At 44.0% G+C, this 25633-nt stretch overlaps 1 protein-coding gene across 4 annotated transcripts in view; it reads left to right on the forward strand.

Annotated features, from left to right (window-relative positions):
- The window catches only part of Ptprm (protein tyrosine phosphatase receptor type M), a 799636-nt gene that overhangs the window by 750867 nt on the left and 23136 nt on the right, over positions 1-25633 (forward strand). For 2 of the 4 annotated variants that reach the window (XM_076917595.1, XM_076917597.1), the window contains 4 exons: positions 20283-20399; positions 21096-21146; positions 24989-25143; positions 25323-25458. In XM_076917595.1, the coding sequence (XP_076773710.1) occupies positions 20283-20399; positions 21096-21146; positions 24989-25143; positions 25323-25458 (459 nt within the window). The remainder of the gene's footprint in view (positions 1-20282; positions 20400-21095; positions 21147-24988; positions 25144-25322; positions 25459-25633) is intronic. The other 2 variants (XM_076917596.1, XM_076917598.1) reach the window with 1 other exon arrangement.

The raw sequence follows: 25633 nt of genomic DNA on the forward strand, positions 1-25633 counted from the left end.
TAGGTAGGCAACAGGTCAACTTCTCTGTGTTCAGTGAGATGTGCAAGTGAATAAGGCTTCATCACAGTTTATAGAGAGCAATCATTGTTGTTGAAATACTTAATTTCAATCTAGAGTTTCTACCCTGCCATTGACCATTTAGTTCCCAGATAAAAGACACACACAAACTTTATATTTACAATAAATCTTAATCAGCACAAGAGTTGAGCAGGTATCTAGCCTCTATGCTATGATGTCTGTTTTCCAGCCAATAACCCCATTATATAATTTACCATGTTTTGTCTGGACTAGTCAACCCACATGACCATTATTCTAAGATTCTTACCCCATGGCACTTTCTCCTCTCTTCACCTTCTTTTCTTTCCCCTCCTTGTGGTTCTTTCCAACCCCAAGCCTGGGAACCCTAAACCCTGCCTATGTCTCTTCTGCACAACTATTGGCTGTCAGCATCTTTATTCACCAATAGGGATAACTTGTTTCAGGGGTGTGGGGTTGCAGGGCAAGGTCACATAGCATCTCCTGGATCTATGTACACTCTCTGGGAGCAACCAGGGTTTAGCATGGCAAAAAACAAACCTTAACAAATCATTTTTAAAGATTATTTGTGGCCTGAGTGATTACAGTCTTAGCCTTTGATTAATCTGTGTTCTTTCAATAAATATCCATCTCCATTTATATCTACAGCAAACATTTCACTATTACATGAACAAAGCAGATTCAAGTCTTACCTCCCACTTGTGCTTGATAGGTGAATTTCTCACAGCTCATTAACCATCTCCCCCAAATAAAACACCTCAATCTAAGTATAATGTTCAGTCTAAGATTGCTACTCACTATAACATCTTCTCATATCATTCAATACTAAAAAACCTTATTCTGTACTTACTCTAGTTCAATGCCAAGCCATGTAAATACTGATATAAATGGCTCATTTACCTTCTATCTTCATGGCATCACCACAAGCTTCAAAACACAATCTTTCACAGTAGCCGTGGCAGTAACACACTTATGGGCCATCTTAGGACATGGCATGTTCCACTCCCCAGCACACTTATGGGCCATCTCAACACATGGCATGTTCCATTCCTGGGTCTAATTCACTGCTGTGTTTAGTTTAGTTTAGTTTAGTTTAGTTTAGTTCAGTTCAGTGTAGTTTTGTTTTGTTTTGTTTTGTTTTGTTTTGTTTTATAAAAATGGCTCAACCTGCTGCATCTGCTCAAAATCCCTTAGGGATTTCTTTATAGACTGAATAGAGCCTAAATGTGCTATGCCCATTTCAATATGGCCTCCAACTCATACATCCAACCTTATCCCTACCAGCCATACCTAATGCTATGGTTCAGATCTAGAATGTTCCCCCAAAGGCTCATGTGTTGTGTTGAGAGCTTACTCTCCAGGGTGGCACAGTTGGAATTTGGTGGAAGCCTGAAGCAGTAGGGACCTACTGAGAAACCTTTCAGTAACTGAGAAACCTTCAGTAACTGAGAAACCGTCAGTAACTGAAGACTCGCCCTTGGAGGGGTATTATTAGGACTATGGCCCTTTCTTCTCTCTGTTTTTTTCTTTGTGCTTCCATACAATGGGGTGAGTGGGCTTCCTCTACCACACATGGCTACCATGATAGCCTGCCTCAATACAGTTCTGAAACAACCAAGACAACTGGCCATCACCTGAAATCTCCAAACTGTGAGCCAAAATACACCCTTTCCTTGTAAGTCAGTTGTATTTTGTTATAGTAAATAAACACACACACACACCAAATATTTGCTACTTGCCAAATATGTCTCACACAAGAAAAACCTTTGACTGTAATGGAAATGGAATTTTCTGATTGTACTATCCCACCCAGATTACCCAGTGGAATGGGACACTGAGTTTTTAAAATGCCACTAGTGTAAGCAAGAAATTTAATTTTTATTGAATTTATATTAATCCAGAATTCAATAACCATATGTGACTAGTGGCTTTTTCTTGGACTATGGCGAGGATTTTCTTTCTTCCGCCTGCTTAAATATGACTCTTCATTTATTAATCACTTATTAATAATTTATTATAGTACCCTTTCTAGGAGAGAAACAATGAAAGGGGTGATTGGAGTCTGCCTATGTAGCCCATGCTAGCCTGAAGCACATGGTTCTCCTGCCTCATTGTTTCATGTACGGTGATTATGAGCAGAGAGCCTTTCATGACTCTTTAGTGCCTATTTTGTCTCCCACACTGACATCCACTTTCATGTCACTCAGCATTCTGACCCAGAGTGTGACTTTTAGCTCAGCCCTTCCCATTTTATGGTGAGTAAAGAACCTCTTCCAGCTCCCATCGCAATATCTTTAGAACTCAAAACTCCCCATCCATAAAAGACATAAAATAGCACACAAACATGCCTATTTTGCTGGATTAACATGAGTGGATATATGAAGTGAATATCTATTGGCCCTTTTCCCGTGGCCACAAGCTGACCTTCTCAGATTTTCCTGTACAAACCACCCACTGGGTCCTTCCATTGAAGCCCATGAAACCAAGTCAGAGAGCCCTTTCCCAGACTATGGCAGTAGAGAGAGCATCTCCATGTTCAGGATAGCAGACTTGATTCTTTCTTCCAGATAACAGGGATTATAAGTTAGTTGCTTCTGCTGCTGTGAATATTTGTTCTTCATGCCCCAAACTATCACAACCTTAACAGAAACCTAGGAATGAGAGAAGGTATCAATCAGCAGTGTCCTCTGACAGTAACTATCTAAGCACTGCTGTGATCCAAGTCAACCCCCACAACACAAACACCGGGGAAGGAGACACCCAATGCTACTTAGCCATTTTGTGAACAGCAAGTGAGGGACTTGGTTGCCTCTATGAAAATATAGAATATATGAAAAATAACTCCCTTGTTGTGCCCCTGAGCTTTGAGGTTTTCTCTACCTAAAGAACTCAGTTCCCTTATGAGGATCTAAAGCATCACAGAATATCAACTAAGAAGACAAATTTGTCTAGTTCACAAATTAATCTAGGAACAGGCCTGCTAACCCTTCTTAGTGTGTACTTAATTGGTCATTTAATGATACACTTACTGAATCCATAACACCAAGAAATAGAAAGATTTATACTTCTGCCATCTTCATAGTGCATCAAATGTATTAGAAACCCAAGTATAACAATTAACTGTGATAGACTTAAGTCAGAACGTGATACTGCCAATAAGATAGGTTCTGCCTATGGAATCCAGGACTTGGAGATGGCAGTGAGAAGCTGAACCCTCCCAGGAGAAACAACTTCCATTGACAAGAATAGGACACAAATCATTTTGGCAAAACAAGGAAGGAAAGCCACAGAAAGGAGAGTTGGTGACGGGAAGAGAAAACCACGGCCTGGCGCATCTATTTTAGAGTAGATGGTGACTGATCCTGAAACTAGTTCTGAGCTTGTTGAAAGGGGTCTGCAATGTAGAGAGGTAAAAGGAGAATGTCTGTCTTACTGGAAGCCATTGAGGAAGTAAATCAGTTGTTCTGGTTAGCGTTGTAGAAGCACAGTTCCGACTTGACACAGTAGAGTATACCTGTTGTCCCAGCTACTCAGTCAGGAGGATCCATGACCAGCCAGGATGACATAGGCAAGAAGAAGGCAACAAGGGAGGGAGAAAGACAAGGAAAAGAGTGACTATGGTAATCACTGAAAAGTGGCTAGAGAGGAGCCTTGGGCTCTTCACTAGAGAGCAGGCTCATCAAGAAGCGGGTATGGCTAGTGATAGCATGTTTATGGGAGATCACAGTTTAGATATTATTGGGAACAGGTACTATTAAGGAAAGATGAGAACTTGGATATGAACCCAGGTCTCTGGCTTTGTGACTTGGAGAGTTAATGTGAAGGCTATTAACCAAGTACCTACCAAATCCCTTCCTACCTCACCCCTTCCTCCAAGAAAGGGCTGAAGATTTAAAGAGAGGGCTGAATGGCTGTTTCAGTATGTGGAGTTTGAGAAGCTGAATGAAAAAAAAAAAACTTGAGAAAGTCTCAGGAAAGAGGTAAGATGAAGGTGTTGCAAAATCTGAGATCTCTTTTTTATTTGCCGCCATCTGCTGTGCCTTTTCTAACCCTCATCTTTAAGCTAGATGTGAATATCAAGATGAGAAGACAAGGCACGATCTAAGACGTGTCAAAACAATGATTATACTAATTAGTACAGGAGTGCACACATACACATACATGGATGGCTGTGTTCAGTGATCAGATGGTATATTAGTCTGTTTTTCATTACTATAATAAAGTACCTGGGAAATCTACTTTACAATACAAAGAGGCTGATTAAACTCCACAGCTCTGGAATTGTCTCAACAACACTGTTCAGAGTCTTGCAAGGGCCCCCACCACATCATGGTGGGAAACACTAAGAGTCTCTCTCCCTCATTCATTCTAAATCACTGAAATTCAAACACACAATATCTACCCTGAAGACATAATTCACACTGATTACGTCCCAGAGATTCCATCTCTAAGACCTTTAGTGGTGTTCACTCACTGTCCTTGTAATACTGTTAGCATAAGACTTTGGGGATTAAACTCCGGCGGGTGTTTGAGTGAAGGCATTTAGCATAAGCAGAAATGGGAATGTGAAAAGAAGCCATTGGAGACAGCAAATAAAAATTAGAAGAAAGGAAAGAACTGACGAAAGAAAACCACAGACAAAATGAGAGCTTGCTCCAGTGATCCAGAATAGGCTGTGTAGAGATGGTGTGAACAGTCACCACAGGCTGAGGCTGCAAAGGTAAACTGTGTCCTTGGGCACTGGAACGGGAATCTGGTAACATGATTAAACCCAGTAACAATGGTTTCACAGAGTGATGTGGGATTCATACAAGGGGGCGGGGGTGGGGGCTCATCTGGACCTGAAGCTAAGGCTACAAGCAATGTTCCTGGAGTGTGCAGGGCCTGCACTGAGTGTGGGACAGCACATATCCAAAAAAGGAAGGATGGGAGTTGGGGGCACAACATGCAGCAGGCACACTCTAGATGTGCTCCATATTGACAGAGAGAGCTGAGGCTTTGTCACAGAGAGATGAATGTGCACTTCTAGAATGGTGTTTCAACATCTTGCTATCAAAAGCCCCCAAGGGTTTTGCATGAGGAAGGACCATTGGAGATTATGCAAAGACAGCCACTTAAAACCAGAAAAAAACAGCCAAGAACTTGACAAGAGAGTACCCTAGACTACTTCTCCCTCTTCAGCGGAAGGCCTATCAGGGTTGTTAGGCCATGTGCAATAGAGATCAGTTCTAGCTAATTAAAGTCAAAGAGGAATTTATTGGAAGGATGCCAGGATCTCAATGCTAATGTGGAAAGTGAAGCTTGCAGACAGACAGGAATGAACACAGCATATCCAGAGGGTAGGGAGCCAGAGAGTGTGGTGGGATAACTATGCAAAGATGATGAACACTGCTCCCCCTTCTTTATGCTCAAGATCACAAAGACGAAGTAGAGCATCCAGGTCCCCAGGGATGGTTTACTACCTTCCCTGTGCCCAGATACTCTGTGCTGATTAGGGGGTTTTGTCAACTCGATACAAGCTAGGGCCATCTGGAAAGAGGTAATCTCTATTAAGATGTCTCCATCAGATTGGCCTGTAGGCAAGTCTGAGGGACATTTTCTTGATTAATGATTAATGTGGGCAGACCCAGCCCACTGTAGGTAGTACAACTACTGGGCAAGTAGTCCAGGATTGTGCAAAAAGGCAAGTTGTGCAAGCCATAGGATGCAAACCAGTAAGCATCATTCCTCCATGGCCTCTGCTTCAGTTCCTGCCTCTCATTTCTTGAGTGTCTCAGGTGATTTCCCTCAATGAGAGACTGTGGTTGGAGATGTGAGCCAAATAAATCTTTTCTTCCACAAGTTGTTTTTGGTCATGATGACTATCACAGCAATAGAAAGCAAACCAGGATAGCCTTTAATGGACAAGTCACCCCACAGGGAAGAAATCTCTCTCCATGTAAGGATATCAAGAATTCATGGTGAAGGATGTGTACATGAAATGCATCTTCTTTTCATTCTGGGATAAAACATGATGGCAAAAAGCAACATGGGAGAGAAAGGGTTTGTGTGAGTTTACAATTCCAGCTTATGGTCCATCATTGCAGGAAGTCACAGGCAGGAACATTGAACAGCTAGTCATATCACAGCCATAGAAATGAATGGGCAGAAATGAATGCATGCATGCTCACTTTGTTGGCTTGCTTGTGCCCACCTTGGTTTCTCTGTCCTGTTACTTCCTATGCACGGGTCTGTCTACAGTAGGATGGATCTTCTCACACCTGTCAGTCTAATTTAGACAGTCCCCGACAGAAATACCTGTGGGCCAACTCAATGACAATCCCTCACTGACCCTCTTGGGGTCATTCTAGGGTACACCAAGTTGACAAAGCTAGCAGTAACAAAAGGAGCACATTCACTGCAGATGCTGACCACAGAGCCTGCCCTGCGGACTCAGCCACAGTGAAGTAAAGGGGATCTGTAAACTGAGGTAAAAACTGTCGGACACTTAGCTATAGAGGGGAGAGAGTGACATGGCTATAAAACTCTGACAGTCTATTGAGGGGAAAAATCTGGAAAGAGGGAGGGTTGGAAATCTTGGAGTGGACATACAGTGTGCTGAGGGAATGGGGAGGCAGAGTGCCAATCTATGCTGGGACCTTATAATCTTACATTGGAATGACATGGTTTTCTCTGTGTCTGCAGAGAAGTGGTGGGCGTGGTTACACTTAAATGAATGTAGCCAAACACAGCACATAGTCTCAAGGCAGTACCAGTATCATCTCCAGGAAGACCTGTTTACAGAGTAACAAAAGGAACACAAGCATGGTGAGAGGCTAGGGGACACTGGGCAAAGGGCTGTTTTAGAAAGAGCTACGAGGAGAGCTGCCTGAAGCAGGGGCCTGCCTTCCCTTGTTCTGGGGAGAGGATGAGGAGGGAGAAAACCTAAACAAGACTGGTTGCCAGAGGCAGGTGGCTGGAATCCTGAGACTACCAACAGCCAACCTGCCTTCGCATTGGAGGGTATAATCCATCATGGGTGATGAGGCATGGTCTCAGGAGAAGCTCTCCGCCCTGGTGGAAGAGTATGTGGTGCTTGCTAGTGTCTGATCCGAATGTAGAGACAGAACTGAGACAAGAAGTGGTTCCTGGCTCGAAACCTCATCTCCTGTCCCCTAGAGGCCTCCTCCCTCCATCTAAGGCCCTTCTCCCAGGAGTCAGCAACTCCCAAAACACAGCTGCTAGCTAGGGACCAAATAACTCAAACACATGAGCCTGTGGGAAAAATTTTATATCCAAACCCTGTCAAGTGGGGTGTGATTGTGAATCCAAAGTCAAAAGCATTTGGAGGCAAAGGTGGAACCAGCAGGTGCTCATCTCTAAGCTTGAGTTTCATAGCCTTGAAGAGAAAGAAAATTAACCAATTCTCAAATCCTGCATTTATGTGAAGATGCTGTTGTTACTGGTTGTCCCATTCTGACTAAGAAGACCCACTTAGGATAACAAACACACCTGGGCACTATCCACACAACCCCACAGCACTCACCAGCACTCTCCTAGTACCAGCTGGGAGGGAAAATCTGGGGTCTAGACCCTTAAGAGAAAACAATTCAATCTGAAGACCTGACAAGGGGAGAGGCAGCCATCCCACTCCTCCTATACTTTACATGGCAATTGTGGGGAAGACCTGGCATGGAATGTTGAGGTATGACCATTGTCCCAATGAGACAATCTTTGCCCATGGGGAGCTGTGTTTTGATTTATGCAGACCATAGAAGAGGGTCTGTCTCAGCTTTTCTCAGGTTTTTTCTCAAAACCTCCTTTTGAAAATTATCTGATAACATAAACTCTTGTTGGGAGATGTTCCTGACACAAGATGGATAGTCGTGACAAGCCACTGCTGTATGTCACCCAGCACAGCAAACCCACCCTCCCCTCCAAGCACACTGCCTTTCTTTGCTCAGAGGTCTGAAGCCTCAGGGCAGCTTCCAGAGTGCAGGAGGAAGGGGTTCCAGAGAGAGAGAGTGCTGAGCCTTGGGAGGATTTCCTGGCCACTTATCAAAGAGCCCCCACATGCTCACACACCCCATGGAGACTTCCCTGGGCAAGAAGAAGTCTATTCCCATGCACAAAAATAGGGGTGGTATTTTAAAATCTAAAATGCATAATTCTTAGAGAACTGTCATCCATGTCCCATTGGCCCAGTTCGAGCAGGAAATCTGAGTACTTGAAAGGCAAACCTTAGAGAAAAGGAAATGAAGAAACTGGTTCAATTATAAAGCTTCCTGTGACTGGGAAACTCTTGATTGATTGCTAAGTTAGTTTGAACTAACTTCTTTCACAGTTTTGAGACTTGTGAAAGAAGAAGAAACACATACTCTGACAAAGCAAAGAGAAAACCATAAAACTGTCCTTGAATCTAACCAAAGCCTTACCAAGTATTTTAAATTAAGCACTAAAGCACTACATTTTATAACTTCAAATCATAAAGCTTTATAATATACTGGTTATCTGGAATGTTAATCCTAACTTTTGTACATGTTAATCTGATATAATTCAAATAAACATATGCAAAAATAACCTGTTTACACTCACAAGGGCACACTCACAACTTTCAACTTCCCCATCATATACACATGCATACTTGCACACAAGTGAACATATGCATGCATACACACGCATGCACACACACACACACACACCTTAACATTAGTTTCAGAAGTGTTCTTTACATTTCAGGGAATGGCAAACTGCTGCTGTCTGCTCTGCATGAAGGCCATGGTCCCTCTCTTCTGAATTCCCTATGAGCTGAGTAGAGCACTAATAAATTTCCTATAGGGAAGATGGGACCAGTCTTATGTCTTTACCTCCTGCCTCCTTCTGCTAACTAGTATTAGAATCTTAAACTCCTCACAGAGCGACAATTCAGACCACACAGATGACATGTATAACTCCAATAGGGCTAGAAGAGTCCTATAGTGTTGTGTGTATTTGTTACATGCATGTGTCCATGTGTGTGTGTGGCTGGCCAGAGGTCAATATCAGGCATCTTCCTTGATTGCTTGCTCTCCGTCTTATTTTTGAAACAGGGTCTCCCACTGAACTGGCTGGCCACTGAGCTCTAGAGATCTGCCTGTCTCTCTAGGCAACAACCCCCAACCCAACAATCCAGTAACATGCTCTCGTATGCAGACTTTCTGTAGATGCTAGAAATCTGAAGTCAGGTTTCCATGCTTGTATATTACTGGCTGAACCATCTCTGCAGAACCTAACCTGGTATTTTACCCCTTCCTTTTCTGTGCTTAGATATGTTTGTGTACACAGATGATTCTCCTTGTGGTACAGCTGCCTGTAGCACTCCCAGGCCTATGGCCTATGAACAATATAGGCCAGATCAGAATACAGAGCAGCAGCCCCTACAGTCTATGTTCATGTGGTCACACAATGATAAAGTCACCTAACAGGCTTCTCACATGTCCCCCCCCCCCACCCCCCTATTTAAATAACAGCTCTAGTGGGTGACCTCTGACCTGCTGTGGGCCAAAACGTAGAAGAGACAAACTTTTAAGATATTTACAATCCAATTATGGATGGTGGTGTTACAGCTATGCAGAAGACCCTCACCGCCAGCCACAGGAGTCTAAAAGAAGGGCCATGTGATTTCTTCCCTGAATCCAAAAGACTGGGCACAGTGAAAGAAGTCAGAGCTGTTTGGGGGAGCATGTGTTAGCTGCTACAAAAAGCACGCTTCATGCAGGGGTATTTCCATTCACCACTTCTTTTCCTGGACCTCCTCTTCTTTGGTGTACCCTTCTTTTAAAGTCACACATGTGCATACAACAGACCACTTGAGGATGTGAGCGAAGTTCACTGCTGCTGGATTAGACCTGACAGAAATATAACTGCATTTAGCCCACCCTATTAACCCTTTGTGTTCAGTTCTCAGCAATTCAGCCTAATCATTTATGTCCCTTTAAAAAGGGAGAAAGATTTTTCTCAAATACCAATGAATCGCAAATCAAACACTTCCCAACATGCTCACATGTGCCTGACACCTTTTTGCCAGCCATCTCCTAGCACCACAGTGGCAGGATATTGCAGATCAAAGCACATCTGTGGGTCTGAATAACAAGTGTTTATTGTTATTCAGGTCTCCAGCAAGCTGAATACAGACCTGCTCTTTGACAACCTCCTGCCCAGTCATGGAGTCATTGGCTCCTAGTTGATTTGCTGTCTAACAGGGCTGGGCTGTGTCCTCTCCTGGCTGGCCATGCCACCTCTCCCTTTGTCTTCTCTTGTCGCAGAGATATGTGTACACAATCATCTGCCTCTGTTATTGTAAAGTGCCTGGGAGGTTGTCAGGGTTACACATACAGCAGACAGACAAATGTTCCCCGGACAAACGCATGACAGTCCTGAAGCTTTTATCACCAGCCCCAATCCTACTTGTACCTGCTTAGACACAACTGTAGATTCTTAACACTGTCGCTGCACATAACATAGGAAAATGGCCACCTCGCTCCTGCTCCCATGAGCACTGAGTCACATGCTTTGGGCAACACCCAACCTTGGACTGTCTTGACAAGTAGTAAATAGTGTGCTCACTCCAAGGCAAGATTCTTTCTCCCCTCTCCATTTACCACCTCTGCTTACCTAATCCTCTAAGCCCCTGACCCTGCTTTTCTCCTGAGGCTTAGGGTTATCTGGCCAAGTAAATACATGAGTAAGCTGGGGCCTCCAGGGAGGATCAGACCAGAGAAGCAGAGAAGCAGAATTGTGCAGTGAACAGTTTGATGGTCTTCCTATAACAATATGGCAAAACAACAGTATTTCGAGTTCCCCTGTTTATAGAACAAATAAGTAGGCTGCAGGCAAAGATAATTCATTATCTTAGAACTTTTCTCTGGCAGTATCTGCCCTGTGTATAAGACCAGGCAGGGACAACAACTTGTGGCTATAGCTACTGTCCCATTCCTTTGCCACAGTTTTCAGTCATGCCATTGCCATACAATCCACACTACTCCCTTCCACCTAACAGGAAAAGTGTAGTTCTTCCCTGCATTACAGACTTGTAAACCTCTGGATTGAGCAGGGTGCATTGGAGTGACATTATCTAAGCACCTTGGGGCACTGCTGGATTATAGAAGTGCCCTGGTTACATTAGTCATGAGGGTAGGAAACAAACAAGTTGGATGCCAGGATTTCAGTGGACTATTTGCTGGGTATTACTGTAAAGAAGCACAGACAAGACCAGGGCAATGACTTTGTTGGAACTCTGCAAAGAAGCTGAAGAGGCAGGAGAGTCTCTGCTACAGAACTGGATGCTGGATTTATACCCATGAGTCTTGGGCTGTCTGCTTTGCAAAAATAGAAGTGTCTAAAGTCATAATGCCTTTCCCTCTATCCTCTCTTTTTCTGCATAAGCAGTCAAACCCTGCCCCTCATTCACACAGGCAAGAGTTCAGATACTGACCCTCATCTGTTTGTTCTCTCTCTCTCTCTCTCTCTCTCTCTCTCTCTCTCTCTCTCTCTCCTTTTTTAAGACAAGATCTTGCCATGTTACTCTATAGCCTAAATTAGCTTTAGAACTCACAGTCTTCCTACCTCAGCCTTCAAAGTTCTAGGATTACATGCCTTTACCACCAGGCCTAGCCAGATCTTTCTATATTACTGAATAAGAAAGTGTTCCTTAACTCACTATTACACCGTTTCTGATGTTGGATGATCTAAAACCAACAGTGAACTCATAGATATTTTAATCTATTCAAACAATTGAGTCACATACTTTCCATTCTTAGAAAGCTCATATGATCATTAGTCAAGAATGGCAAGCTGCATGTTTCTGTCACCATGTTTTTCCTACCCCTCTGGGGCTGTTTAGCATGGATTGTCACAACTCAAAGAGAGGGCATTGGAAAAGCTTGACCAGGCCTTGGGTAGAATCTGGCTTTCTGCCTTTACGCTAAAAGTTATTTACCTCCCTTGAGAGATTCCCTGGGGCAAGTATCCGCCTCAGAATACCCCAGAAGAATTCCACCAAGATTAAGACATCTGGAATTAGAGTTCACTCTTCTGAGTCCTAGCTCAGAGTGTGAGTAATAATAATGTTACAATACTTGGGGCCTATGGAGCTCTACACTGGGAGAAGCCCCGCCACTATCACAGAGATGTTGCCCTGATGGAAGCCAGCAGCACCATAGTGACCACCACCAGTCCATGGACATTCATGAGGCAGCCCATAAGGAGGGTCTTCAGATCCTCAGTATCTATGAAATAGATATGACTATTGCTTCATTTCCTGGATAGCAAATAAAGCTTCCAGACATATAGTTACTAAATGCTCACCCAGATCTCAACTCCAGAGGCTCCACATCTGACACCCATGCCTCCCAAAGAACCAACTCTAGAAGTAGATAATTGGGTTACTCTAGGACCTGGGATAATATTAACAACAAAAAGTCTAGTGTGCTATTTTTCAAGTCAAAAAACATATCCAGGGTGGCTTCCTGACTCATACAAAGTCATGTGGCCAGCCTTCTGTACCCAGCTAGAGCAAGTCCCAACCCCCAGTGCCTGCTTCATAGGGCCCTTTTCCTGGTAGCACACTGTGAAAGAGTTAAATGTTTATTTTTAAGAGGTTCTAAAAATTATTATTTTATCTATTAACCTTAAAAGTTAAACCTACTTAGAAGGAATGGCATATATGTCCATGGGGGTTTGTGTGTGTGTGTGTGTGTGTGTGTGTGTGTGTGTGTGTGTGTGTGTGTTGTTGTGTTTGAAGAATATTTGATTAAACTAGAAAAGCCATGTGGAACACTCAGAAAATAGTAACATGGAACACACAGAAAATCTAGGTCCCTGATCTCACTCGGCACCTTTGAGTTGTATTCTTTCACCAGTCACCCTAGGCCTGATGCTGTTGGCATCTCTTCACAGTGACAGAGCTGCCTGAGCCCTCACTCACTGTGCACTCAGTTTCCCCTAAGTCCCCATGCCCAACTTGCCCTCTTAGCCTCCCAGCTACTGCACATGCCTTGCACTCAATATTTCTCCCTGGCGTGGAAGCTGGCTTGGCTGCTGCATGCCTCAGGGCAAGTCACTGATTATGTGTACAAAGGAAGCAGGCAACTTCAAAATGCCGGGACTGCAGCAATGCACTCCTGTACCCCAGTCTTCTTAAATACATACTTTTTATCCCAGCACCATCAGAAACAGCTGGCCATCCTGAACTGAGACTGTGATTGTGCCATCAAAGGACCCCACCTTCCCAGGCCCTATCCAACAAAGACTTGAAGACTGAACACAGGCTTTCTGTAGATGTCTTCTGACAACTTCTTCCACCTATACCACCTGACCCTCCCCATCCACCGCTGGAAACAGCATCCTTTCTTGTCAGGTTCACTAATAGTGTGATACCCTGGGAAGGTTCAGATTTCTTCCCTTAGAATTAACACTTACCTTCTGATCCCCCATTGCCGTTTCATTTAGAAATTTTTAGCAAACATTCAATTGTACCAGTCTTATTCTAAATACAAAAATGACATTCATAGCAACATTTTTTATCACACTCCTTCTACAAACAAGTGAAACCTCCAAGAGGTTAAATAACTTGCCCAACATCACAGCTAGTAAATGAAGCTTGGCTTTTTAACCCAAAGGCATAAAATTCCCAAAGGGAAAGTGCTTTTGATCACTGAGCTTGCCTTGTGATCTGCCTCAAGTTAGATTTCTGATTGTACATGTCTTCTCATGAATGTTACAATCATATCTCATTCCTCTGTGTCTGCCGAAAGACGTAGCCAGGATTCTGCTCGTCTCTGGCTTTAAGACTATCCAAATAGTAAAAGAGAATGATCTGGAAATTCCATGCCCTAAACTAAGACATTAGCTAAGAGCTTTGCCACACTGGGGATGCAAAGTTGAAATGCTGATCTCGAAAGCCTTTGCATCTCTCTATCAATCAGTTCAATTTAGATATTTGTAAAATATGGATGGTAATCTAGACTCTGCAGAATTAATGTACAGTGGCATGCTCTGCCTTCCTCACAGAAGGAACTAGGATGAAAGAGACCAGCTTGGGCCCTTGCGGATTATTTCTCTCTCACACAAACCAGAAAGGGCTCTCTGTATGGAAGCCACATTGACCTTGCAAATGAATGTTTGCAAACTGTCTTTGTAACTCCAGCCGTTTGCTTTAAGTTCCCATTTAGTAGTTGGGAACATTTTATCCACCACATGATCTAGTGTCCACCAGCACATACAGAAACAGCCAGAACAGGCCTGTGACTTGCACTAGATCACAAATCTAAAATATGAACTCGTTAAGGTGATGACTATGTACAGAGATTTACCATGTGCCGCTCTAAGAAGATACCTCACTAATGTACTTTGGAGCCTGAGTTTATATGCTAATAATGGTGATATTGCTCAGAAGGTGTGTGAGATGTTTCTTTAAGGTATATTCAGAGTGTGTGACATGTTTTTACTGAGCTTGGGGATGGTAAGCTCCCTCCTTGGCCAGAACTTGAACTGGGGGAATTGCTAAATGCCAAAGCCCCCTTTCTTGAACAGTCACATAAGAAAGCAGTCAGAATGGGAGTGTTTCTTGAATGCCTACTAAAGCTGGCTTCTGCTGTTCTCTGGATCCATAGTCAACTGAACAATTACAAGAGAAGAGCCAGATAGAAAACCAGGGGTAGGCCATGGTGCCTTTACACAGAAGCCCTAGTGGATGAAAAGGAAATTTCTTTATGTTATACAGTTCTTCCCTCAAACTAAAACTCTATATGCACTCCTTGTGAATGCTTGATTTACTGTCTATTCTTGAAGCCTTCAAGTGCCCCATTACCTGGTGGCTACGTGAATCAGGTCTGGAAGGAAGTAGCCAGCCCATGTTCCTTATATACTTATATCTAAGTAGACTGACCTTATCAGTATATGTGAAATGTTTTAGGATGAACAGTGATCAAATGAGACTTGCATGTATATGTCTATAGCCTAGCCATGATCTTAGCTGGGCCTAAAGGCTCCTGCCCATAATCCCAGCACTCAGGAGCATGATGAGTTTGAGGCCAGCCTGAACTACATGGCAGATTCTAAGACACCCTGGACTACATCGTATGACCTTGCCTCAAATAAGAGAAGGAAGAGAAAGAAGAGGGGAGGAGGGACCTTATATTATACATGGAAAAGCCAGATGAGAGGCATGAGCAGAGGTTAGCAGCTTTTTCTATGGGAAAAGTCAACAATGGCTTCAGAATATACTCTCCTCCTTCCCCACTCCTCTTGCCTCCCCTAGACAGGACAGCTAAAATCACTTTAGACTTCCTACTTTGTATCTGCTCCTGAAGCCAAACCCTAACAAAACCTGAGAAAGCCACTGGCTCCCTGAGGTCTACACTCCCACACAGCCTTACAGTTTGACTTGAGGCCTGGCTGCCCAGGGAGTTCATTATCTACCCTCGCCTTGCCTTCTTCGTAGAGGGAACTAGAAGCAAAGAGGCTAGCCTGGGCTCATGCAAACCACTTTGCTCCCTAAGCTTCTATGTGAGGATACAATTCCAAGAACATCTCACTCAAACCAAATGAACGTTTGGAAGGCTTCCTGGTGGAAGGAAGGGCTCTCTGTACGGAAGCTGCAGTGACCTTGCAAATGGGTTTGTAAACTATCTGTGACTCCAGTTGTTTGCTTTAAATTGCCGCCCAAGAATACAGAATCATCTTTCTCCCTAATTCCAGTTGGAAGTACATCCAAGCCATACAGTAGGAGACTGGACAGGCCAGCCTTTCTCCTCTGTGTCATCATCTTGTTTCTGAGGAGAATTGTTTACAGGAAAGAACAGAAGCGGCACAGAAGCTTCGCCTCATTTTCCTCTCATCGTAAACCAAGGCTGTCACTGCTCAAGACCTCTCTCCTTCTCTTACTAAACACTCTGCCTCATCTTCCCAGGCTCCACAAACTCTTATTGTCACCTAGAATCCAGAGTTTAAACTCATTACTTAAGAAGGATTATCATTTTTGAGGTCTTAAGTCAACTGGACACTTGGCTAGACCTGTTTATTGCATCGTATCTTGTGATTTCCAGACTCATCTACACGTGGGATCACATGGGAAGCTTCAGGAAATTACAGTTTCTTCTGTCCCAGCACAGAAATCCAGAGATAGAAATTGAGAAATGTGACCTGGGATTTGGGGTCTTTTTAAATAAACCTTCCAGCTGATTCTAATGTGTCGGCAAATTTAAAACCAATAACTTCATCTTAAGACACTCTGGGCAAGAATTGTCATCATCCCTTCTTGACAGATGAAGAACCTGAGGTTGCATAAGCAAGTTGCAAGGCCCTCTTCCAACTCATATCAACCAGATTCTGCTGTCTGGTTGGGCTCCAGAAGTTCCTCCGGCCAGTATGGGCTACAGGCCAGGGAGCTTGTTGAAAGTGCCAATTCTTCAGACCCTCGGAATTTGTTGAGAATTGCCGCAAGGAGTTCTGATATGTGCTAGAGTTTAGAACTCTTAATATAACCATGTCAGGATGCACTCAAGGTCAGGATGATGTACTCCCAGGGCCGGGGGAAGTTGCTCTACTCCCAGTGATATTATGACCTCAATAAACATGAGATTATCACAAACTGTGAATTAAAAATGACTCTACTTAAAGATGTCTTCCCAGTAAGTTCAAGAGCCTCACAGTCTAATGCTTTCTGTGTTTTAAGTTAGTGAATTTTAGAGCCAAAGTTAACAACCCCTTGGGTGTACAGACTACATCTCTCCTGCAGCCAAGTATGGTAATGAGTAGGCAGTAAGGCCCAGTGCCCTCTGTTTGATTAATGGCCTGATAGAATCTGCATAGGGCACCAAAGTAATCAGAGGACCCTGGAAGTGGCCTCATTTCTATGCTGGAGGCTGTTGCCATACATGATGAAGATGCGTGGGAGGCAAGGCCTCTACTAGATGCTGGGCAAATACCCTCGGGCTACAGAAGACAGCTGGCTTGGCACAGGATCAAACAGGAGCATTGGGTTGTGTGAGGCTGGGGATCCAGCAGGTGCCTCAAAACACTTTGGTTTCAACATCTCTGTATGCAGAGTCAGAGCCAGGAGGTAGCCACCAGACTCTCATGCTGCAGTTGTACAAAGTCGTCATCCCTAATGAAATATGTTTTCTTTCCTGTTCCTTTTTCTTCAAGCAAAATAATAACTTGACACAGATCCAAGCAGTTAAAAAGATACTTAGAAGAGCTCAATTTAGAAGGATTTTTAGTAGGCTGAAACAGATGTGGCAAACCATTTCAAGATACTCTGGGAGACGAGTTGGAAAAAACTGGATTCTAAATGGTCCCTCTGCCTTTTCTAGACCTGCCCTGACAGGTGCTGGTGTATAAGATTTGAGGAATCTTTCTGGAAGGAAGTATCTTTATGCTTCTGTTTTCTTAGCTGCCTCTGGATTAAATCACCCTAATGGTTCCGGGCCAGCTCCCGACCGTGCATTTCAGAGGAGGCCACTGTCCTTTGCCGGGAGAGCGGATGCACCTGTTCACCACCACTGTGGCTGTAGTAGAAGCCCTTGACTTTGGAGCTTCTCAGGAACTGAACATGATCTAGCATAGAAGTTCCTGCCACCTGCCTACACATGGAGGCATCCCACTGCATCTCACTAGTCACAGAGCTCTGGAAAACTGTGCAGTAAAACTGGGTCAGATTTCAGATGCAGTAGGGACTGGCATATGGAGACTGTCCAGAGGAGAAACTCTGACCCTCAGTCCATGCTGGCAGGCTTTAGCTCCTTGACCCCAAGGCCTTGAAGGCCCCACATTCATGTTTATTAAAAATTCCCAGGCAGAGTCTAAAGTAGATGAATAGGCAACCATACAACAAACTGTTCTATACCTACTGCACCTGTAGTTTGTCAACTAGGATACACCAGATAAGTGGGGTTTATTAGGTTAAAGATTCCTGGTATAACACAGGTTGGAGGTGCACCGTGTGTGTGTGTGTGTGTGTGTGTGTGTGTGTGTGTGTGTGTGTGTGTTATATTGTTCTATTGTGCTTTCCACAGAAATACTCTTACATGTGTTACACTGAGTTACTCCATTTTAAAATCACACATTCATACTGAATTTGTAGCTTTACCCACTACCTTCTGGTTTCATAACTTAAGACACGGACAGTAAAGGAGAATCCACTGTGCATTACATAAGCACCCCTGTTAACCACCATGGACATTCTATAAATGAAATCATGGCCACCCTCAAGTTAGAGACCTCTGCATATATACCATCTGATCAGACAGACTTGGCATCTACAAAATAATTGCTGGTCTCTTTGAATCTTGGGTATTTTAGATATTATTTGGGTATTCATGACATATATTTCTGAGATACTATAGGTAACATCTTCTAGTAATGTCACAGACAGCGTTTCTAGGCAAAGGTCATGTAAGGAGGTTCCCAATGAGATTTAAAACAGCATGGGATCAAGCCCATTGTGGTCCCCGCTCCACTTGCCTCAAACGTTAACTTGTATATTGTCAACGAAGTTTAATAAGGATTATCTTGAACTCGCAGAATGTTTCAAACATTTAGAGGCAGCTAGAGTCCTAGCCAGCCACAATCCACATTATAAACATTAGTGTGACTAATTAGTGTGATTAGATGTTTGCCTTCTGAAAGGTCTTCTTAGCCCATAATCCTTCCTGAAATACTTCCCAGTCTTGGATTTGCCTTCTTACACTGGTCCTACGTCTGTCTGCATGAAATACAGCCCTGTGTAGCCCCTGCATATTTATCATGTATAGGGCATGACCTCCAACTGCTGCAAGGATCTGAGAAATAAGCAAAATAACCCCTTTCCAAACACTGGCTGACAATAACCAGGTGTTTGAAGGATCTCATCCTTGCTACCAAATATGCTCCTTGGGAATCAGTGAGAGTTCATACCTGTGGATAAAAGTCTTGGGTAGCAGTGGGAGTGGGTAAGAGTGGGGTTTTAGCATCTAACATATGCATTAAAGAATAGGGGAGACATCGCCTGGAAAGAAATGGTTGAGAGGCCATTCTAAACAGACAGAATGGTTTTGGATTACAGTCTCTTTTAGGATTAGGTTAAATGCTTGTCCTTGAACATGATTGTAGATTAGACTGAAAATGCAAGTTTCCGCCAAATGTTTTAAGTCACTTACACCCCAGATGAGACAGACAGAGCTGGAAAGCAGCAATCATGAGACAGTACAAGTCAGAGTTGGGGCTGGGGTGGGGGGAGTTCTACTTAGGAGGTGGCGTCTAGATCTTGTCTGTGTAGAACATTCCTGCAAGAAGACCCCAGAGCCCAAACTTAGATTGTGTCAGAGGAAATGTATAGGACACAGAAATTGCGTGGGGGAGGCATTTCAGAGAGATGATGGAGTTTTATATGGCCATACAGAAAAATGAAGTCATTTCATTTGGAGGGAGCATTGTGTCAAGTGAAATGAGCTAGACTCAGAAAGACAAATTCCATGCTTTCTCATATATGTGAAGCTTAGATTTGCAACCACACATTGTATATGTATATTAGTATATGTATGTGATGTATATGTGTATGAGAGGGTAGGGAGAAGTAGAAAGAAATAAAGCAGCAGCAGGAGATCTTAAAGGAGGCAGAAAGTAGAGAAGACAAAGAAATGCATCTAATAGAAGCAGAAAGGGCACTAGCGGGGTCAGGAAGGAAACCAGCCCCAAAGCAGGAGGGAGTGACACGCGTGAACAGAGTGTGTAATGACATGGATGTCCGAGGGGGTCAGGACAAAACTCTCTAATCTGTGTTCTAAATAGTTCTGAAACTAATTGTAAAGAGACAGACTATCCCTCACAACCATAAGCACCAATATCAAGAGCCTCTGAGTCTGGTGCAGAGTTAGTTAGCAAGCTCCTCTACCCTCCAGGCAGACTCATTCCATCTTTAGTGTTGAATCGGTTTTTCTCTTCCATCCTCAAAAAAACCCTTAGTCACTTTCTGAAACTTAAGAGTCAAGAAAACTAAAATGTGCAAACTTCCTCTACGGTTTATTCTTCCAGGCCATTTCCTAAGTAGGGAAGGATAGGAAATGAAGGTTTACTATAACAGGATAATGACTAGGTAGGTGGTGCTAAAAGCAACAACAGACAAACTTGCTTTGGGGTATGTTGCTAACTTGTGTGTGCAAGTTTATCCTGTAAGTCACAGTTTGGCCCCCTCACTGAAGGAACTAAATAGAAAGCTAAACCCATAATCTCCTTTGTATTCCTTGCAGGTGAAATGCTGTAAATACTGGCCAGATGACACGGAGATCTATAAAGACATTAAAGTCACTCTGATAGATACAGAGCTGCTGGCAGAATATGTGATAAGAACGTTTGCCGTGGAAAAGGTAAGTGTGAAAGCCGGAGCGAGCTGCAGTAGCCTCGTCAGCTTATCTAGGACCAGGCCCGGACGCAGGTAGGCTCCGGTAGTTTTCCAAGGCTGCGTCTCGCCCTCTGATTCCATAACAGCTCAGCTCCATCCTTGATGCAAACCATTCCCATTTCACAGCAATCTATACTTTCCGACTCAGCCCAAAGACAACGTCTACCGCACTATTTTTATTTTAAGCTGTCTCATCTTTGCCCCTTTCTCTTTCTTGATTCACAAAGCAAAGTTTTCTACATTTAGAGAGATGCCATCCCAGCTTGATAAGTGTGTCTGACCCCTGTTGAACATCCACTTGCGTCTCCCGAAACTGAGTTGACATAAGGGCTGAGACAGCATTCTGGTCCACAGTGCTCCTGGAATCCCTCAGCCCCTTCAGGCTTTCTAAGGCCCAAAGTCCAAAAGAGACTGAAAGGTCCTCAGGGTGGCAGAGATCTCCCTGGAAGCCCCACATGAGGGATCGCCATGAGTCACAGGCACTCTTGCATGAGCCAGCACCTCCTCCATGTTGACTCACACTTTGCTCTCAGCCCTGGGCAAATGCCGTGCATCGAATCTGTCCCACCTCATCCCATACGCATGGATAGGGCTGCTTCTCCGGGAAGCACTGTAGGCCATAACAGGGACTCTCCTTGTCCCCCTCTTTCTGCTGACATAGGGAGGGGCCGGAGGTGAAGCAAACTGCAGTCCGTCCAGAGGAGTGCCACAGGTACGCTGTGGGGAAGGTGGAGGTGACTGAGAGACACTCTACCCCTCAGAGGCCCACAACGCAGACCTGCACAGCTGCTACTCTGAAATTACCAATTTATCATGAATTCGGTCTGTGCTCATTCAGCCAGTGGCAGCAGACCCCTTCCAGGGCTGGGTTATGCCTGACTGCTGGCCTCTTAGCTCCTGGCTTTCTTCTCCTGATTCTATATGGTCACTGTATCTAAATGCACATTTTAGAATAACAGGGGAATCTCTGGGGAATAAGGAAATTACAGGATCTGCCTATTGTCTAATTCACACTGATGACTGGAACTACCATTCCTAGTTTGAAAACCCAAATTTACAACAAGACTCCCAAAGCCAAGAAGGCTTTACTTTACTTAATCTGTTTCTCATACTATTTAGCTTCTTTCTCCTATAGCCTCCCTCCCTCTCTCTCCCTCCTTCTCTCTCTCTCTCTCTCTCTCTCTCTCTCTCACTCTCTCTCTCTTTATAAGCAAGAGGGAGGCTTGGAAACTTCAAAGAATATAAAGTTCTGTTTGGCTCAATTCTTCGAGTTCTAAACCTCACACTTTGATGTTGATTTTTTTTTTTTTTTTTTTTTTTTTTTTTTTTTTTTTTTTTTTTTTTTTTCCCTTCTCGGGCAGGACTGCGAGAACAGCACTTGCAAGATTTCTGTATGGCTCTTGGCAAGAGCACTCATAAATAACTGCATTAGAACAGGCAGTAATAAAAGACCCTGGGTATTTTTTTCCTAAGCCACTGCTTAAACATGAAGTTCTTTGAACAGTAGTCAGCTCTCTAATAAGCTGAAAATGCATCTTGGTTGTTAAAGCAAGGGTCGGTTTGTTTCTCTGCTCGGTTTTTAACCTTTTACTGTGCCTGCTACGTTTCCAGCTGCACAGAAGTGTTCCTCAGACACCCAGGTATTTCAACAAGAGGCAACCCGTGAGGAGATTACGTAGGGAGGAGACCTGTTAATGATTTTCAGACAGGGAAATTGAAGTCTTTAAGAAAGAAAACCCTGCCATTTAACTTCTGTAGAACACTTCGCAGGCTTTGAAACTTTCTCATTAAAAAAGAAACGAAAAGAAGTGGTTAGATACAGGCTTTGGGTTCTTGCAATTCTGTTTTGGAAGCAGGATGTAACAAGGGACCTAAAGGTGAGAAAATAGATTTGGGCTCTTGTGCAAAGCAACCAGATAGCCGTAACCTGGGGTTGATAAATCCCTAGTTTGCATCTGATGGTCTTTTTCTCTTTCCCACATACCTAATGGTTTTATTTAGCATGTAATACCCATCACACTGACATGGCAACTCCAAGGTTCCCACAGACCTCGTCTGCCTTGGCATAATTGAAGCTGGAAGTGACCAGCCTATCCTCTATGCCTACAAGCAACCCTGAGACTTTGAGACAGCAAGAGGAATAATATCCCCTGTCTCAAAGACAGATGCATACTTCATGATTCAGCCAGTCATTACCCAGACATAGAATAAGCCCATGTTGAGATAGGCACAGTGGTCTGATGTAGAGTCTCCCCTCCCATTATACTGCATGAAAACATTAAATGATTTATACTTTTTTATGCAGCATTAATGCTTTTCTAATGAAAACTAAGGAAATGATGTAATTAACATCCAGCTGGGAAATGCTTGCCCTGCAATTGCTGGTTGCTTCTCCATTTCCCCCCAGGAGACTCAGTTGTTCATGTACAAGAAGGAATTTTGTGTCCAAAGTAACTTTCTCTGCTAATCTTGACAGTAATGACAAGATGAGAAGGTAGAGCTTCATTCAGGGAACAGGCTTTCAGGATACCTAAAGCTAACATGCTCCTTGCTATGAAAATCAGTCGGATCTCATGATGGGTGTCACTCTGGGCCTGAAACTGAGCATATAAAAATCTCCTCCCCCTCCCACCTGGAGGACATAAGCATTTATTGCCAAAGCTGTTCTGAGTCACAGGATGTTGGCTCATCAGGTCAAGCTCATCACTGGTGAAATCACTGAGCGTAATTCCAGGGGAGCGAGCGCTCTAAGCGTTGGAAGGCTGAGAGTGACTTGCCTGTCTTCTAATGGGGTCTTTGGAGCTGGCCAAATGTTATCTTCAGTGATGGGAAAATTTGCCTCTTAACTAACTCGGGCCATTATTCTGGTCCCCTGGAGCCTGGTTAGTTCGTTGCACTGTGAGTCCCCGTCTACTTGCCTCTTTACTACTCAAACTTGAGTAGACAGTAGCATTTTCACAGGCGATGGAGTTTTGGCATTGGTATGCCATTGTGTGAAAGATATATTAACACACTGATAGCAAATAGCAAATGAGTCTTATTCTAAATTCCGGACTTTCTTCCCTCTCCCAGCCTTTCCAAGCTCATAACAATAGGGAATTTATTCTTCATTTACGAAACATTTGGGGATGGTTGGTAGAGAATCTGGTAAGGTCCAGGCGTGTTCATCTGTAAAATGTAATAAAACAGAAGCAAGGACTGATGTGAGGACAGTGTAGCCAGTGGATCCCAGATTTACTTGTAGCCTTGGTTTCAAAAGTAATTTTTGTTTTTTCAAATATACCTTGGTGTTGGGAGATGGCTCAGTGGGTAAAGCAGCTTGCTGTGAAAGCAAGCAGACCTGAGTTGAGATCCCCAGCATCCATATAAAAGTGTGAGCCTACCACCACAATATTCAGAGAACAAGGAGAGGTGGATCCTGGGAGCTCACTGGCTGTCCACAGGATCTGAACCATCAGGTTCAGGCTCAGTGAGAAAACACATGGAAAGTAACAATGAAGGGAAATGCCCAGCATCCCTGTCTGGCCTCCCTCCATACATGTGTGCCTACACATGTGTGTGAGTCCTCCATACATGTGTGCCTACACATGTGTATGGGTCCTCCATACCTGTGTGCCTGTGCATGTGCCTGAGTAGCTGCACACACATGTGCACAGTAATACCACATAGTGGTTTACAACTGTCCTTAGCTCCAGTTCCAGGAGACTCAGTTCCCTGTTCTGAACCTCTGTGAGCACCAGGCATGCACACCACGCACTTGCCTGCATGCAGACAAAACACTCACACATATAAAAATAAGTAATCCTTTTAAAAGGTTAAGAAGAACAAATTAAAAGCCAAAATAAACATAAAGTCTTTTTCCTTTTACCCCTTTCAGCTCAGTATCAGGCAGTGCCCCGCCTTCCATTCACTGGTCAGAGAATCCCAGTAAAAGTGCTTCTTGACTCTCATGGTTTCTGACACACATTTTTCCACAGAGAAAATGCCCACTTGAAGACAGGATGAGGCACCTTCATATTCCCATAGCTCTGGCAGCCTCAGCACTTGAAGTGTTTATAGTCACAGAATTGCTAGCATCTGAATGAATGGGCTACACATGTGCTTAAACAAAAGCGACCTAACTGAGCCACAGATGAAAACATATTGGAAAAGAGTTCTAGTTGATTCTTTCGGCGAACATGTTCCAACCCCTGACAGTGTACGGGCTCCATGTGAGCACCTGGAGCCAGGACAAGGGTCTTAACATTCCAATAGCTGCCAGTAAACAGCTTTTAACAGTCTGCTTTGTACAAAAGGACTTCCGAAGAACCAGAGAGACCCATTCATCTCCAGAATTGCATGTGTCAATTAGCATGTCCCACAGACACCACCTCCCCTTTCACACCTATAAACAACGTCATGTCCTAAGCCTACCAGATTGCATGGTACAGCTACAAAGGCCCGTCTTCCCCAGCCGTACACTCGCTCACAGAAGCTTTGTATCCCTGCTTATACTAGCTTATCCTTTCCTTTCCTTTGTTCTCCCCTGCTGCTGTGGCTGACCATGGACTGCAGAGAGGCATTCACGAAATCCGAGAGATCAGACAGTTTCACTTCACCGGCTGGCCAGACCACGGCGTCCCCTACCACGCCACTGGCCTGCTGGGATTTGTCCGGCAGGTCAAATCCAAGAGCCCACCCAATGCAGGCCCACTGGTGGTACACTGCAGGTAAGGAGAGCTCCCCAGTGCTTCCTCATGGATGCAAGGTGAACTGGTTCTGGGTATGGGGTTTCATGGAGATTCTAGAAACCTCATCCATTCTATAAGTGAATGAGGTTGATGCTTAAGAAACTAGAAGCCTTGCGGTGGCCCTTCCCCTTGGCTGACAGACTCCGCTCTCCGCACAGTGCTGGAGCAGGAAGGACGGGCTGCTTCATCGTCATTGACATCATGCTGGACATGGCGGAAAGGGAAGGAGTGGTGGACATCTACAACTGTGTCAGAGAGCTTCGGTCCAGGAGAGTCAACATGGTGCAGACAGAGGTACTGCACCTGGCCCTTCATCCCACAGCTTAGTCCCCGGTGGTGTCTGTCCTGCATATCCACCTCCTTGGGCAAAAGAAGTGTGCCAACTATTTCTACCAAATTCCCTAGGAGAAAAGTGCTGTACCTGCCACTAATGATTCCTCTGTGCAACCCCCCTCCTTCTTTCCTTCTT

Source organism: Arvicanthis niloticus, chromosome 21 (assembly GCF_011762505.2).
Source record: "Arvicanthis niloticus isolate mArvNil1 chromosome 21, mArvNil1.pat.X, whole genome shotgun sequence".
Classification (NCBI taxonomy): domain Eukaryota; kingdom Metazoa; phylum Chordata; class Mammalia; order Rodentia; family Muridae; genus Arvicanthis; species Arvicanthis niloticus.